The sequence below is a fragment of the Branchiostoma belcheri genome, unplaced genomic scaffold (assembly GCF_001625305.1).
Source record: "Branchiostoma belcheri isolate BF01 breed outbred unplaced genomic scaffold, Haploidv18h27 scaffold90, whole genome shotgun sequence".
NCBI classification, from domain to species: Eukaryota; Metazoa; Chordata; class Leptocardii; order Amphioxiformes; family Branchiostomatidae; genus Branchiostoma; species Branchiostoma belcheri.
The window spans coordinates 1,126,766-1,141,657 of record NW_017804576.1 but is presented as its reverse complement, the minus strand read 5'-3'; the positions used below and the strand labels follow the sequence as shown (position 1 = coordinate 1,141,657).

Sequence of the window (14,892 nt, the reverse complement as noted above, 5' to 3'; positions counted from 1 at the left end):
AACAGTATTACAAAACGAATCTTCACCTTATGGAAATCATGTTAAGATATTGGCCACTTTTTTTTAACTTGTTCACATTTATTTAAAGAGGCTTGGAGTCGGACAAAAGCAAGTATGCTTATACATTATAGAAGCCCTCTCCTCAAGAACTTATAACAAAATTAATATAAAAATAATACGTTTGAAACAAACATAAGAACAGCAACTTTTAGCAGTTGAAAGCAGGATATGTGCTAAATAAACGAAATCGCGCAGCTTCTCTTTCCCATATTTGGAATAGCAGTGTAATAAAGATGACTATAGGTTATGAGCTGTAGCTTACCTTCTGCAGGCCGGAGAAGGCGTGGTAGTAACATGACACGTAGGTCATGATGGCCTTCTCATCAGGCCTGGCTGTGTTCACAATGTCTGTGGGAGGGAAACAACAAATAAGGACCAAGCACAACTGAAGAAATCCTCAAAAATACAATTGAGACAAGCCCAACGTGCACATCTGACAGTTCTCTTTTCGCACAACATAAATATAATAGTCTACAGCATCACTTTTTCTTACATTAATGCTGGATGCTTTAGTCGCTTATTTTAAATCTACTTGTGCAGTTTTCAGTCTTCAGACTGGCAAACGTCTTCATGTATCGTGTTCAATCTTCATTCACTTACACTTACAGCACTGTCCAAGACTCTCTTACAGTTACTTGAAACTTAATTTAAGCATACTGACATCCCCCATGCCTACATGTAACATACATGTACTTTACTTTGAAGTAGGTTGTGTGATCCACACAAAAATGCAGACGAGCAAATGTTCGCACAACGTTATGCCAACATCGATGCACTTGAAATGAAATATGTGCACACATATATAAAACGTAAGTAAGATATGAAGAATGCAGAACTAGAGAAGAATGCAAACTAAGTGTTAGCTCAGATGGAGCGGCTGTTACTGTGTACCTTCTGCGTCAAGCATCTTAGGTATGTCCAGGTATTTCTCTGCTATTTCAAAGGCAAGGTTGAGGTTTCCGATAGGATCGTCCTGAATGGAGGGGTGGAGAGATGAAGCACACGTGTGAGGGGAAACAACCAAGGAGACACAAAACAAGCTGCACAGGCTTAGGAACGACTGACAGGGTCTTTCTGTTTGTTTCATTTTCCATGTATGAAACCTTTACGTGCCCAAAGACACATGAAAAGCAGGTCACAGACCTGAGTGTGATCTACTGGTAAAATAAAATAAAATAAATGAAATTTGTGCGTCAATGAAGGTTAGACATCCAGGTAATAAGATATGCCAAAACAGCAGTTACTCAAGCAACTGGATATGATTTTGGAATCCAGTTGCTTTGAAATTGTATCCAGTTGCTTGAGTAACTGCTTTTTGGCGAATGAAATTTGTGTACTTTTGTTTTCAGGAATGATTCTAATACTAGCAATTTGTAAGGTTGTCATTGGTAAGCCTGTGCGTGTGCTAGGACTAAAACACCAGACGAGAGGCGAGACTATGTGCCCCACAGCTAGGCTGTTCTACAGCGAGTAGACCAGCACACAGAGACACCAGCAGCGGCAGGCAGCAGTGATGGGGTGCGTGGAGACCTGTGAACACAAAACTGCAGCGGGCAGAGGTGGAGAGAGCGAGCGCACACGAGGGAGCGAGCGAGCGCCATGCGACGAGCGTCAGCCTGCCCACCTACCCTCGGGGTCCAACATCCGCGGGATGTCCAGGTGTTTCTCGGCCGTGTCCAGGGCCAGGTTCAGGTTGGTGTAGGGGTCGTCCTGCCATGCAACATGCAGGAAGGACCATGCAAAACGGGAGGGAGAAAAACCGGCCAGTTATAGGCTGTGTGCATGTCACATTACCAAACATACCGGCCAGTTACGAGGTCTGTACCCGTCACATTATGATACGGCCAGGGAGGGTACGTATTGAGAACACTGATGTAAAATCAAACATTTTCTAAGGTGGAATGTAAAATTTGTAGTGTAAGTGAACATTTTTTTTATTCCAGCCTACAACACCCCACGAAAGAAATAATTTTTCTGCTACTCATTTGCTTTTGAAGAACTATAAGACTAAATTTTCCCACGGCTGCACAGAAGTGTGACAGTGATAATTTGATATTGTACACCAGTATTCTCTTATGGTACCTCCCCTCCTTGCATAATTGTCTGACATCATCAACAATTACTTTGCAATCAAGCGTCATCATCATGAAATCGTGATTACTTGTTTCGTAATAGATTTTCTTCATTCTGGGCACGGCAATCGTCTGTCTGATTTATGTACATCATCAGCTTTCATCAAGCGTTAACATTCAAGTCATGTTCACTACTAGTACTTCACGTAGCCCCAGAGGTGGCTGAAGCCTTGTTTGTTTGTTTGTTTGTTTGTACCGACCTTCCTGAGCTCATGGTAGTTGGGGATCAGCTCGGGCCGATGTCTGTGGATCAGGGCACAGAACGCCAGACCATCCTTCCAGCTGGGGACAGAAGAACACATGTTAGTTCAGCTGTAACATACATCCTAGCATTTCTGTTTATGTTCAATCTAGTATATGTGTATATAGTAGAGGGGATTCATTCCTCAAGCTAACCAACATCTTGCACACGCAGTCGTCCCTCAGTAAGTCACCTGGAGCCGCATAGTTCCTGTTTAGAACTTTTATTCAGCCTGTTTATGTTCTAGTGTTTTTTTATTTTTATTTATTGTTTTGGTTGTTCAGCACGCACAGCCAGAGCAGCCCAACTAGCCTGTGGCTATTGCAAAGGGCCAGCTCTGCTGACAAAGACAAGACATTATAATGGAACTTGACATGTTTAGTACAATGTATAACAATCTATACTAGTAACACTGTTACTCTAAGTACATAAAAACATTGTATATAAATAATCTATACAAAGTGTTCTAGTTGTCAGAGGTTATGACATTTCATAAAATGTAATGCCCTTCCCAAATCACTATTGACAAATTTTAACAAGGTTCCCTGTACTTAAAGATCATTTTTTAATCATTTTGTACCACCAAGATTTTGCCAGGTATGAAAATCCATGAAATAATCAGCTTCCACACAGTGGGCAGAATGTACATAACTACAAAAACACTGCCCAACAGGTCTTCAATATTGATGAGGATGGCTGAATCATGATCAGGTGACAAGCACCAAACCTCCTGCTCATTGCAGCTCAATTGTCTGCCAGCCTCGTTACAGCAGCAATTAAAGTGGCCTGATTAATGGCAGATTCCCTCTGCACAGGGCACAGTCAAATCAATACCAGGGTTTTTTCTAGAAAAATTTAGCATGAGGGAGCAGATCACTACATGTAGCATGGCATTGGCAAGGGAGCATTTAGCACATTTTTACAAGAGTAACACAGATTGTAATGCTAGAATTATGACATTTTCTTTTTCTATTTTTACTGGAAAAAGATCAATTTGAGAAAGACTTAATGTTGTGTATGTAGCCACTTAGGGTTCAATCTGAAAATTGATATGAGGGAGCTGGCTGGTTGTATGAGGGAGCAGAGCCCTTATTCCCCAGTTTAGAAAAACCCCTGAATACCCTTCCACTTCCAGGCTCGAAATCCTTTTTTCTGCACACCTGCACCAGACAAATTCTGCCTGCACTACTCAGAATTTGGGAAGTATGTATCATACTGACTAGTGAGACTGTTCAGAAACAATTGCTGTAATTTACTTTATACTTCATACATAGTAAACTTAAATGCAGCAAGGAAAGATCGTCATACATGTACATATAAACCCAGCACATGGCCCAGTGCAGGTAGACATCCGAAATAACTCGACAGCTGCAATTTTACCTTAGTAAGCAGGTGGTATTTAATTCCGAGCCCTGCACTTAGCCAGGTAGTAATAGTGTGTCTAACGCTTGACTAGCAGGAAGGATGCTGTAACATCACAGAGCAGACATTTTTCTGACAGTCTGGCTAACTGTGGGGTAATTGCTGTCTACCAGCAGGCAGCTCTCTTTTTGCAAATGGTTTCCTTCATCAGAGCTGCTAAATCTAATTGCTGAGCTATCAGGGCCATCAGTTAAGACTCATCTGCATATAAACCAGGCGTGTCTGCTATCTCTCCACTGCAGTTGGAATACCCAAGAGCAAATTTGTGCTGCTATCCTGATGAAATATGTATCAGCACTGTGGCTGAAACTGAGTTCGATGGTACACCCACTCTCAGCTTCTGAGTCATTAGTGTATGCCGGCATCAGTTAAAATTCTCTAAGGTTGATTATTTAATAACTGATTATGTAGCTTATGAAAGGTCTGGGATATCATTCATATAAAACAAATCTAATATGTAAGAAGCATTTCATGATGGAAGCTATTCTGGGGAATGTATTTTCAGGAGGACACGGGTAAAGCATCCTTTTCAGATTGGATGGCCTCCTGCAGAAAATTGAACAGTTTACTGCACCTATTCTCAAAATGGTTAACATTGTCACACATATCAGGCTTCTTTGTACGATGTCGTCCTCAACTGCATCATTCTGCTATAGGCTGTCTGACAATACCTTCCAGGCAAAGGTTTAGCTTTTGGCTTCTTTTTATGCATTTTACGTGTTTTCACCTGACTTTATTTTTACTAGCCTGTATCTTTTTTTTTCACCAGCCCAACTTTGGTGGGGTATTAGATACAGTCCAACCAATTTGATACTGTCTTGTAGACACCAAAAAATCTGATTTTAAGAAAAGTCTGACAAATGAAGCCATGATATGTTAGACCCAGTCAGACACATGTAACCACACTCGATTGTAACACTTTAACAAAGACTTGTGCTAGCCCTTATTGTTTGAGTAATTAATATAATATGTTAGGTTTTATTTTACATTACGTCTATTTCTACACGTATTTTACTTGTATGTTATTTTTGTTCTTTGCCATACATTGTACCATGTGCAATTGTCATGCAAGAAAGTTCTAATATGTAACCTCACCTGGTGTGGAAGTTCTGGACATTCACATTCTTGTACGGCGCTGTTTTCCTCTGGCACCAGAGGAGCAAGCCTTCCTTGGAGGAGCTTTCTGTGGAGACAAAAACACAAAAATATCATCAACACTGACTGCAGGTCACAGCAACAATACAAGTCATACTTGTCCAATACAATACAACACATACATTCTTACATCAGCTCCATAGATAGTGATTTTCTAGTCTCCACCAGGCCTTCCTACAGGGGTACGGATCGTAGAATTCGGCAAAAAAAGGGAAAATAATTAGCCAGGAGAGTCAGTCTGCGGGAGGATTTTTCCCCCAAATGAAGGCCACGGTGGCCAAACTCCCCTGGCCGATTATTCTCCCTATCTGGTTACATTTTACTGTTTCTGAACCTGCATTATCAGTCTGGTCACTTTGGTGGAGACTAGTGATTTTCCCCAGATAGCCGATGAACTTCCAGCCTGGAATATCCAAACTTCCATGACACATGTCAGTGGTCGAAATACTTTTTTTCAGTGCTCTGCAATATTGCAGAAGAGTCAAAATTTTGTTCTGCAATTTGGAAGTACTTTCTGCAAATACACAAGCCTCCATACTACAATCTTGCAGGTTTATAAGCATGAAATATTGATTGATATGCAAATTAGTGAAGACAAATTTTTGGAAGTCCAAAAAGAAACAAAAGATAGACAAGTCAAGACAAGGTTGATGCAAATTAGTGAAGAAGCTCCTGTTGTTTCAGAACAGGAGCTTAAGTGTTGTCTGTCCTTGGGGCCCAAGAGTGCCTAATCCCAAGTGACAATTTTTCCTGCTGCAAAATTGCAGATTGTATAAATTTTTCTTCTGCAATCTTGAAAATCTATCTGCAGATTGCAGACTGCAGACAGGTATTTCGAACACTGCATGTACAACAGGTGGTCACTTCCATCTACCTTCCCAGGCCCCTAAGATTGAGTTGAACAAATTGCTACCAGCATGATATTATTTACAGGTTCCAGGGCTGAGTTAGTCACCCTCTTTTTATCACTACTCAGAAATTTATGGCATCAAATCATCTTCTGGCAAAGACAAGAATAGGATACCTTTCTGTCAGGCTCTATATGTGTAGTATTATATTTAAAAACGGAAATCTGTCGCTTTCTAAAATATAATTACAAGATACTAGTATTACACAGGGTAAAAACCCGGATTTCAATTGAAGCCTCAGAAGTCAGATATGCAATAAATGCTCCTGCCCTTTATTCCAACAACTTTCCTGAATACATTGTAATTTGATGAATGTTTTCCCTTTTGGCATCTAAAATGACTTTTCCATCACAATTTCTAATACAGGAAATCCTGCATGAAGCACTGCCAAGGAGCCAATGTAGTCATAGGCCCAGGACATTGCCTATTTGTTTATGACATTGTATTCTTCTGGATACATATCGCCAATTACATTGCCCAGTCCTGCCTATACATTCTGCCACAGCAGAAACAATCCCTTCCCGGCGCAGGGAGCTGCGTTGTGAGAGGAATGAGAAGTGACCGGCATAAAATGAGCAGTAACTGGAGATGGATGTGGCGTTGGGCAACAAAAACCAATCAGCAGCAGGGTCGGCCCCGGCAGAATGGATCATCTCAACACGTATTCACCCCGCGTCCCAGCAGGCCCTGGGAAAAAATTCAGTGTTTCCTGCTTCAGTCCTGAAAAAATTTGGGTCGGTAGGTAGGGATTATCTTTTTTTTTTCTTTTTAGACTTTGGCAATCTCTAGTGATCTAACTTAGAAGTTTATCAACGTAAAACCTGTATGAGGAGAAATTTTCAATGTCAATGCTGGAAAACCGATTGTACGTTTCATCACCCAGGTGTCAGATCATGGAGCTAGAAAGGGTAGATCAGCTCGAAAACTTTATGTCCCTTGCAGGGGTCCACACACAAAACAAGGCTGGGGTCGGCAGCTTTTTCTACGGTCGGTGGGGAAACAGGAAACACGTAAATTTTTCCCTGGCCGTACAGCCCGCTCCATCATGTGTAACAGTAGCTGGAGAGCAATTCCAGGCAGCGGTGTATGGATTGGTTTTGATATGAGCCTGTCAATCGGCGGGGGAATCTTATACAAGTTTCAGCAACCACTCAAGAATAACACTTCAGGACTTAGAATTGGATTCCCCCCACTTTCCCAGAATCAAGCATTTTTCTCACGATCAAATAATGATATATGTGCACGCTGTGGTTCTCATCGTGTACTGTACCCTTGACCCTTCCGAAATTTCTTACTACAGGACCTTTGATCAAATTTCACTTCTGTGAGGAATCGAAATACGATAAGAACTTTCATTTCAACGTTAACCACACTGGTGCAGGTATGCAGAAAAAAAATGTATTTCGGGCCCTGCTAAAAACCATCCCAGACAGTGGGATGAGAGCTGTGCTCTGTAACTAATGCCAATCTAAGTGCAAGCCTAACACCTCTTTAATAGGGAATCATGAATCACAGACAGCAGCCAATGTTGATCGATGGTTCCCACTCACCAGCCGAGGTGTGTGCCGGGCATTCTGCCTGCCAGGAAGAACAAGTAATGAAATCCTCTTTGTTTGGTAATTGATGGCTCTTGATAGTTCTTTCAAGTATAATTTGTGTTCCAATTACATGTCTGACTGCAATTTCCGCCACCAATTCAGTGTGATAGAAGCGTTTGGCAGTAAAGGGGCATCAAAGTGTCACAGAGCCCGTCCCAACATCCCTGTTCAAGTTAAAGGTATTCTTTCCCTAGCGTTTTGGATATCTACAAAACCTCATTTTACAAACACTGGTCACATAACAGGGCTTAAAAAAATACTAGGTTCATGTGCACCTTGGTGCACTCAAAATTGCAGCTGTGCACCCAATTTTTATTCTATGGGTGTACCAGTGCACCCAAATGTTTTTGTCACAAAAGGACCTAATCACTGCTCACATTTCAGTAGGTTTTGACAGGATATCCTGGAAGTCATTTGATAACAACCAGCACCTTTACAGCTTCAAACTGTATATTTCAAGTAAAACCTTCAATATCGATGCATGTTTTTTAACCAAAAATGTTCTATCCTGAAAGTCCAATCATTACACCTACTTCTAGTTTTATCTCTCAGGCCATTTCAGTGCCCACACCTGCTGTAACCCTCCGTAACACGTCCTGCCTCCCTACAACAGCCACTTCATCACTCTGGAACTGGGAGGCCTGGGGGCAGGATCTGTCAGCTGCTTTCACTACACTAATTCTCCAACAAGCAGTTAAATAATCAGGCGTGATAAGCCACATCCGTGTTACGTTCCCTTTGAAACAAGTACAGGTAGCGCTACTTTGATGGAAGCAGTTCGATACAACTCAAGCTTTTTGACGGATGACTTCAGAGTTTGCGATACCGATCAGTTTTCTGCAGAGATTAATAGTTTTGACTTTGAGCTTTACTTTCCCATTCATGTGACACCGGCCAGCGCACCCTCGGCACATAACTCACATGCTTATCTGTCGTGATTAATCCTAACCAATGCGCAAGGCTTGGAACTATCTGTGATTCTCGGCTGGCAATAGACGGACGTCAGTTCCAGACGGCCAGCCACTCGAGTCATGTGCCACCAGAGCAATTCGCTCGCAGGTGGAGTAATATTTTCAGTCAGCTGCAATAATACGATATCAAAGGATATCGTTCAGAATGCTAAACGAAAGACAGCAGCAATTTTGGAGGTTGACGTAGACGTGCTGCTCATATCCAGCCTTCCTGGCGTCAGAACCAGCGTCACGGGACAGGCGGAATTACACCGGATGCCAAGACAAGGGCAGTTTGGCATATTTGGACCTGGATTCGTAAGGCTATAACCATTGTGGACAAAGCTGTGATGGAGCCATTCCAGGCCCACCTCTATCCAACCACCACAAGGTGACCCCACTGTTCTGAACGGGTGCCAAATCTCAAGCCTCGTAAAAGAAGGAAACAAGACTTGTGGACAGACGTACCTTCAACACTGATGTCCTGGATAGCAAACCTCAGGATGATGGTCCAGATCATACCAAGGGTCATCTTCGTATTGCCATCAACAATTTCTAGGGAGGAAAAAGAAAATATCACACAACATTACAACAATGTAAACACATCACAACTTCTGTGCTGGCAGCTGGTACTTTTTTGGATGCTAAGAATTAAATCTCTTCTCATAAATACATCAATAACCAATAACTATGGCAGTGAAGAAGGAAATCTAATAAAGATTGGCTGGCTCACCAAAACTGAATTACAAGTGCGGATAAATTGTTTAAGGGCTCACAGTTTGCAGGGTGAAAATATGTATCGTATTGGAAGTTGATAACATGAAGTAAGTTGGTAACAACTCAGTTGCTTGGCTAATTTTTACCTTCATAAGAAGGCTATGTTTGGTAGCGTTTGCGTGTGTGTTTGTGTGTCTATGTATGTATGTTGAAGAAGCTAAGGATGGATTGTCATGAAACTTAGTAGGTGTGTAGGTCTTGATGAGACCTCAAAATGATTAGATTTCTGCCTCCCTAGCGCTTGTTTTACAAACACAAGAGAACAGAGGAGCGAATTTTGGCACCTTCTGAGACTGGAGTTACAGTTTAAACTTGCTTCACAACTCTATTGTTTAAATTTTTACAAATACAGTTGAAAGGAAAGCGAACTGTGTCACCTTCAGCTCCGATGGAGACGAGCTTGACGCCCTTGCTGGCGATGAAGTCCAGGGCCTTGTTGACGTTGGCGATCTGATGGAACCTCAGCTTGCCCCGGTCGGGCTTGGGCAGGCGCTCGCCGGAGATCACCTCCAGAAGAAGCATCAGTTTCAGTCCATTCCTGAAGTCCTCGGCGATCTCCTCGATCTGAGTGCCGGCTTTTCTCAGGTGGGAGTTACACCAGGCTGTGAACGTCTGCAGGACGGAACAACACAAGTCAACAACATGCACCACAACATGCCTGAAGTAATATTCAAACACAAGTAGTTACATCTGTACTTTAAAACATTAAGATGACTTTCACTTTACTATGAACCGCTGTTGGCAAGAGGGGCAGGTTCCTAGGGATTGGCAGGAGGGAGTTATCGTGAAGCTTCCGAAGAAAGGAGACCTCTCCAACTGCAATAACTGGCGGGGAATCACTCTGTTATCTATCCCTGGAAAGGTATTCTGCGCAGTACTCCTCAGGAGGTTGAAGAAAGCTGTGGACTGCCTGTTAAGAGAGGAACAAGCTGGTTTCCGCAGCAACCGCTCCTGCACAGAACAGATATTTACCCTTCGAAACATCATCGAACAATGCCTGGAACACCAAACACCGTTAGCTTTAAATTTCATTGACTTCAAGAAGGCGTTTGACAGTATCCACAGAGAGACCCTCTGGAACATTGCACTGTCATACGGAATACCAGCCCGATTTGTCAGGATCTTTAAGAGCCTCTATGAAAACTCAAGGTGTTGTGTGAGAACGGAGGGAGGGACAACAGACTTCTTCAACATCATCACAGGGGTCCGACAGGGTTGTATCCTCTCCCCCTTCCTGTTCCTGATCACAATTGACTTCGTCTTGAGGAAGACCACTGGAGACGGGAAGGAGGGCATTAGGTGGAGGGAAGAGTCCAGACTTGCGGACTTAGACTTTGCAGATGACCTTGCTCTGTTGTCTGAGAATAACCAAGGCCTACAGCACCTTACCACGAAGCTGGAGACCTCTTCTGGAAAAGTTGGGCTACGGGTGAGTTCTGAGAAGACCAAGGCGATGGAGGTGGGAAACCACACAGGTCAACCTCGACTGAACATCACTGTCAACAACAGCCAGGTAGAGGTCGTGGATCAGTTTACTTACCTTGGGAGTGTCATCAGTAACAGCGGAGAGGTAGAGCCTGACATTAACTGTAGGGTGGGGAAAGCAGCTTCTGTGTTCCGACGGATGAACTCCATCTGGTCAGCAACCACCATCAACCTTGACACCAAGCTCCGACTATACAACAGTATTGTCCTACCCACTGCAATCTACGCTAGCGAAACCTGGAAATGTACAGCTAAAGCATCCAGAAAGCTAGACGCCTTCCACCAGAGAAACCTGAGGAGGATACTGAAGGTGAGGTGGCAGGATCACATAACGAACGATGAGATCCTGAACAGGGCCAAGTCCAAGCCTCTGAGTACCATCATAACAGAGAAAAGGATGCAGCTGGCAGGACATATCCTCCGTCTGCCCAGCAGAAGGCACTCTAAGACAGCGATGACTTGGGTACCCCACAACGGCAGAAGAAAGAGGGGAAGGCCGAAACACACCTGGCGCAGGACCTTCCAAGACGATCTAAGAAGGGCAAACATCCCCTGGGAGGAGGCGGAGACAGTGGCCGCTGACAAAAAGAAGTGGAAGCTTGCTGCCCGATGTGCCATTGGCACAGGAGGAACTAAGGTCTAAGGTAAAGGTCACTTTACTAGATACAACTTTTAGGTAAAACAAATATTATGTATTACTTTGAAACTTTTATTTTCATACTGTTCAATTACCTTTTGTATGAAAACAACGATGCCAAGTTCTTAGTTATTTGGCATTTAGACAATATCATTTGACTTCCAGAAAGCCGTAAAATGTGACATTTACTTCCAACTAACATATACGCAAGAAAATGATAACTGATGACGACTTTGAACAACTCCTTGAATCAGGGGCCCACTATTAGGAGTTTCTTGGCAGATAGCCTTGGCAGAAATTTGACTAGAATGTCATGTAGTGCACCAAACATTTTCTTAATGTTGGTGGATAAACTAGCAGGGTGTGGTAACTGGTTCCCTGGTCTATTCTTCACCTTTGTGTCAAAATGTATCAGGACAAGGTGTATAATTTTTACTAGAGGTGACTCTACATATTGCAGAAGTGACCTGTTACAACTCAATCTAACGTTTAAGAGCCTCCATTGCTACCCTTGGGACTGGCAATAAAAGCAATACTTGATAACAACCAGCACCTTTACAGCTTCAAACTGTATATTCCAAGTAGTAAATCTACAGCATCGATGCATGTTTTTTATCAAAAATTTTCAGAGGGAATGCTTAACTTTCGTATAAATTATGTATATGTTCTTTGTCTCAAGATTGCAGTGTGTTAACCCATGTCACCTGTTAGTCTTCTATTTTCAATATTTCTGTGTTGTGATGTACTTCTATTTCTCAAGTTCTTTAGCCCCACACACCACTATTTAACTTTGATACAGTGTAACATACATTAATTATTTCATACCTGACAATAACAGAGAGTTTGGATTTATACCTTTCCTAATGAAAGTCTGACTCCAGACAAATTTTCCAGAGACCCAAACACCCAGAAATCCCAGGAATGCCTCTGAGCTGTGATATTGCATGTTAATCAAACATTTGCCTGGAAATCACACTTTGCTATTTGTACAAGTTGTCAATCATACATCACAACAAGTTTCAGTAGCTCTGCAAGTCTGTAAATGTAATAAACCATTATCAGGGCTGGAAATGCTGGGTGCATGTGCACCTTAGTGCACCCAAATTTGGAACTGTGCACCCAATTTTTTTTCTGTATATTTTCATAGGTTTACGTATGTAAAGATGTCACACGAATAACAGTATATTCATAAGTGTCAGGAAACATTATAAAATAATTATTTTAGTACTTTTCTTTACAAATGACACAAAAATAGATTTTGCTAATATTATACTTATTCTATGTTTGCACCCAGGAACATTTTTGTGCACCCAATTTTTTAAGTTGGGTGCACCAGCGCACCTATTCCCAAAACTGAATTTCGAGCCCTGATTATTGTTATTGTTATAGTTCATAATGTGCAGGGCCTGGATTTTGGAGGCCTCCCCAGCAACGCAGTAATGGCCCTCGACACTGTCCACCAAGGCCGCAGGAAATAATCAATAAACACTTAAACTTTAATGAATAGCAGCGTCTTAGGATATGATGGTAGAATATGTTGCTGAATACAAATGTAGCTCACATGATACAGTAATCCCTTTTCAGAGCTGAGTACGAAAATAAAATACAACTACACGGTATAATTTTCATAATTTATATCAAGCTTCAGAAGTTATCAAGCTTCCCGTGTTTGATTTTTGTTCCCTTCATTATTCTGTTCAGACAATCAGTATTCAAATGGGCCTGACAATATCCGCTCGCTATCAAACATTACAGAATGAACAGCAGGATTCCGGCTGGTCGTGTTTATTCATACACAGGGGCAAACGTAACAGTAGCAGTAGAGGCTGGGCTAATGAAGCTATTGAGAGCCATCTTACTTCATGAGTATTTTATAACATTAGACTCAGACAGAACCAGGACATAGCTGATAAAAATGAATGATTGAAGCCTCACATGTGAGGTGAAAAATCAATTGATACATCAGTGATTCAATATGGCCCCTCAGAAATGTGATTACTCCCATCATTTACATGTAACCCGATCTGGGTCTGTACAATGTTGCATATGTAATCCTGGAAAAAAAAACACCTGACAGAAAGTAGAGCATGCTTTTTTTCATGATAAACAGGCATGGGATTTTAATATGTAAAAGAACTAGAAAGACCAGTTGGCAATCTGTAATTATTTGCAGAAAAATCTACATTTTCAAATCTACAACAGTACTACATCTAAATTCTCCTTGTTCTCTTCATTGCGACTAGATATTTTACAAATTTGTAATCCAGCAGTTGCTATGAAGTCATGACTAAGAAATTAAATCTCCAAGCAGATGTTTTGGTGGCCGCAAAAGACAGTATCAAATTGCCCAGACAGTATTCATTCATTGGCTGATGGATATTGCCTGGCAAATTTGATACTGTCTTGGAGATTATAAGAAATTGAAGTGTTTCATTGCCACTATCAAAACTGGACCCCCCCAGTGAGTGCACTTAAGTTTGAATGAGCTTGCCAAGACAGGCAAGCCTCCCAGTGGAGTAGAGTAAATGGAGGTGTGAGTTGGTGTGCCTGTGTCTGCTGCTGGCTGAGTGACAGAGAGTCAGCCTGTGATCACCAATGTCAGGCGAGATGTCAAAATTCTAACCACCTCCACAGGACTGGGTCAAACAGTTGACGACTCAATTAACTTGTTTTCCTTTCAGGGTTCCCTGAAGAGTATACACTTTTCTCCGAGGTCATGTTGGGTGATTTTAGAGAGGTTTTCCCAGGCCCAAGTAAGCCAAGTTCAAGGCTGAGGCCAGGTGGGGTTTGGTTAGGTAGTTAATCCTGGTTTCAGCAATGGAAAGCGGAGGAAGGAGGCACATCTTCCAAGTTGAAAATTTCTGTGTGTCGATAGTATGCAATTTAACTGAAAATACGGCTTGCAAGTAATATTGCAGTCAAGTTGGATGTGACCTTCAACAAACTATGTGCTTACCATCCCAACTCCTATTCTTTAAATTGCAATAAACCCATTTGAGGGACGTGCAATCTGCGATGTACTCATGCAGAACTGCCAGGTCCAACATCAGCCTTGGTCAATGGCAGTCTGTGAAATTCAGTAATGGCTGGATTCTACTTCAGTCTTCTCTGTTGAAGAATGTAAAAGCACTAGCATGCAGAATTTTCTCCCAACATTTTACTTTGCTACATATAATCTATAAATCTATAATGGGCCAAATCTTGCATTATATGAAACTGCCACTGATCATGGCTTTATGATGCTGTATCCTCATAAAAATAACATCACAGTTTCAACAGATTTTGCCGCAAGCCTGCAACAACGTTTTATCTGACTCTTTCAGACAAAAAATTGTATCTCCATAATGTCACAATGCTGTCATTTGCAACCAACCTTATAACTGAACTATCATGGGCTTTTATGTTGAGTATTGTAGAAGCCTGTAACAAAACAGTTATTTCCTTGAGCCTCAAGGAGACAGCTGGGTCATAGATGTCACAAGGGGTGGATATGCCTTCTGGAACTATCATGCCCCCCTCCCACCCCT

At 42.0% G+C, this 14,892-nt stretch overlaps 1 protein-coding gene across 7 annotated transcripts in view; it reads right to left on the bottom strand.

Annotated features, from left to right (window-relative positions):
• LOC109487969 (alpha-actinin, sarcomeric-like) overlaps positions 1-14,892 on the bottom strand; it is a 56,289-nt gene that overhangs the window by 25,516 nt on the left and 15,881 nt on the right. For 4 of the 7 annotated variants that reach the window (XM_019792092.1, XM_019792094.1, XM_019792091.1 and 1 more), the window contains exons 2-7: positions 9,621-9,855; positions 8,935-9,021; positions 4,951-5,038; positions 2,393-2,474; positions 952-1,033; positions 323-408 (exon numbers count right to left, since the gene is read on the bottom strand). In XM_019792092.1, coding sequence (XP_019647651.1) covers positions 323-408; positions 952-1,033; positions 2,393-2,474; positions 4,951-5,038; positions 8,935-9,021; positions 9,621-9,855 — 660 coding nt within the window. Of the gene's footprint in view, positions 1-322; positions 409-951; positions 1,034-1,688; positions 1,771-2,392; positions 2,475-4,950; positions 5,039-8,934; positions 9,022-9,620; positions 9,856-14,892 lie in introns of all 7 variants that reach the window. The other 3 variants (XM_019792095.1, XM_019792090.1, XM_019792093.1) reach the window with 1 other exon arrangement.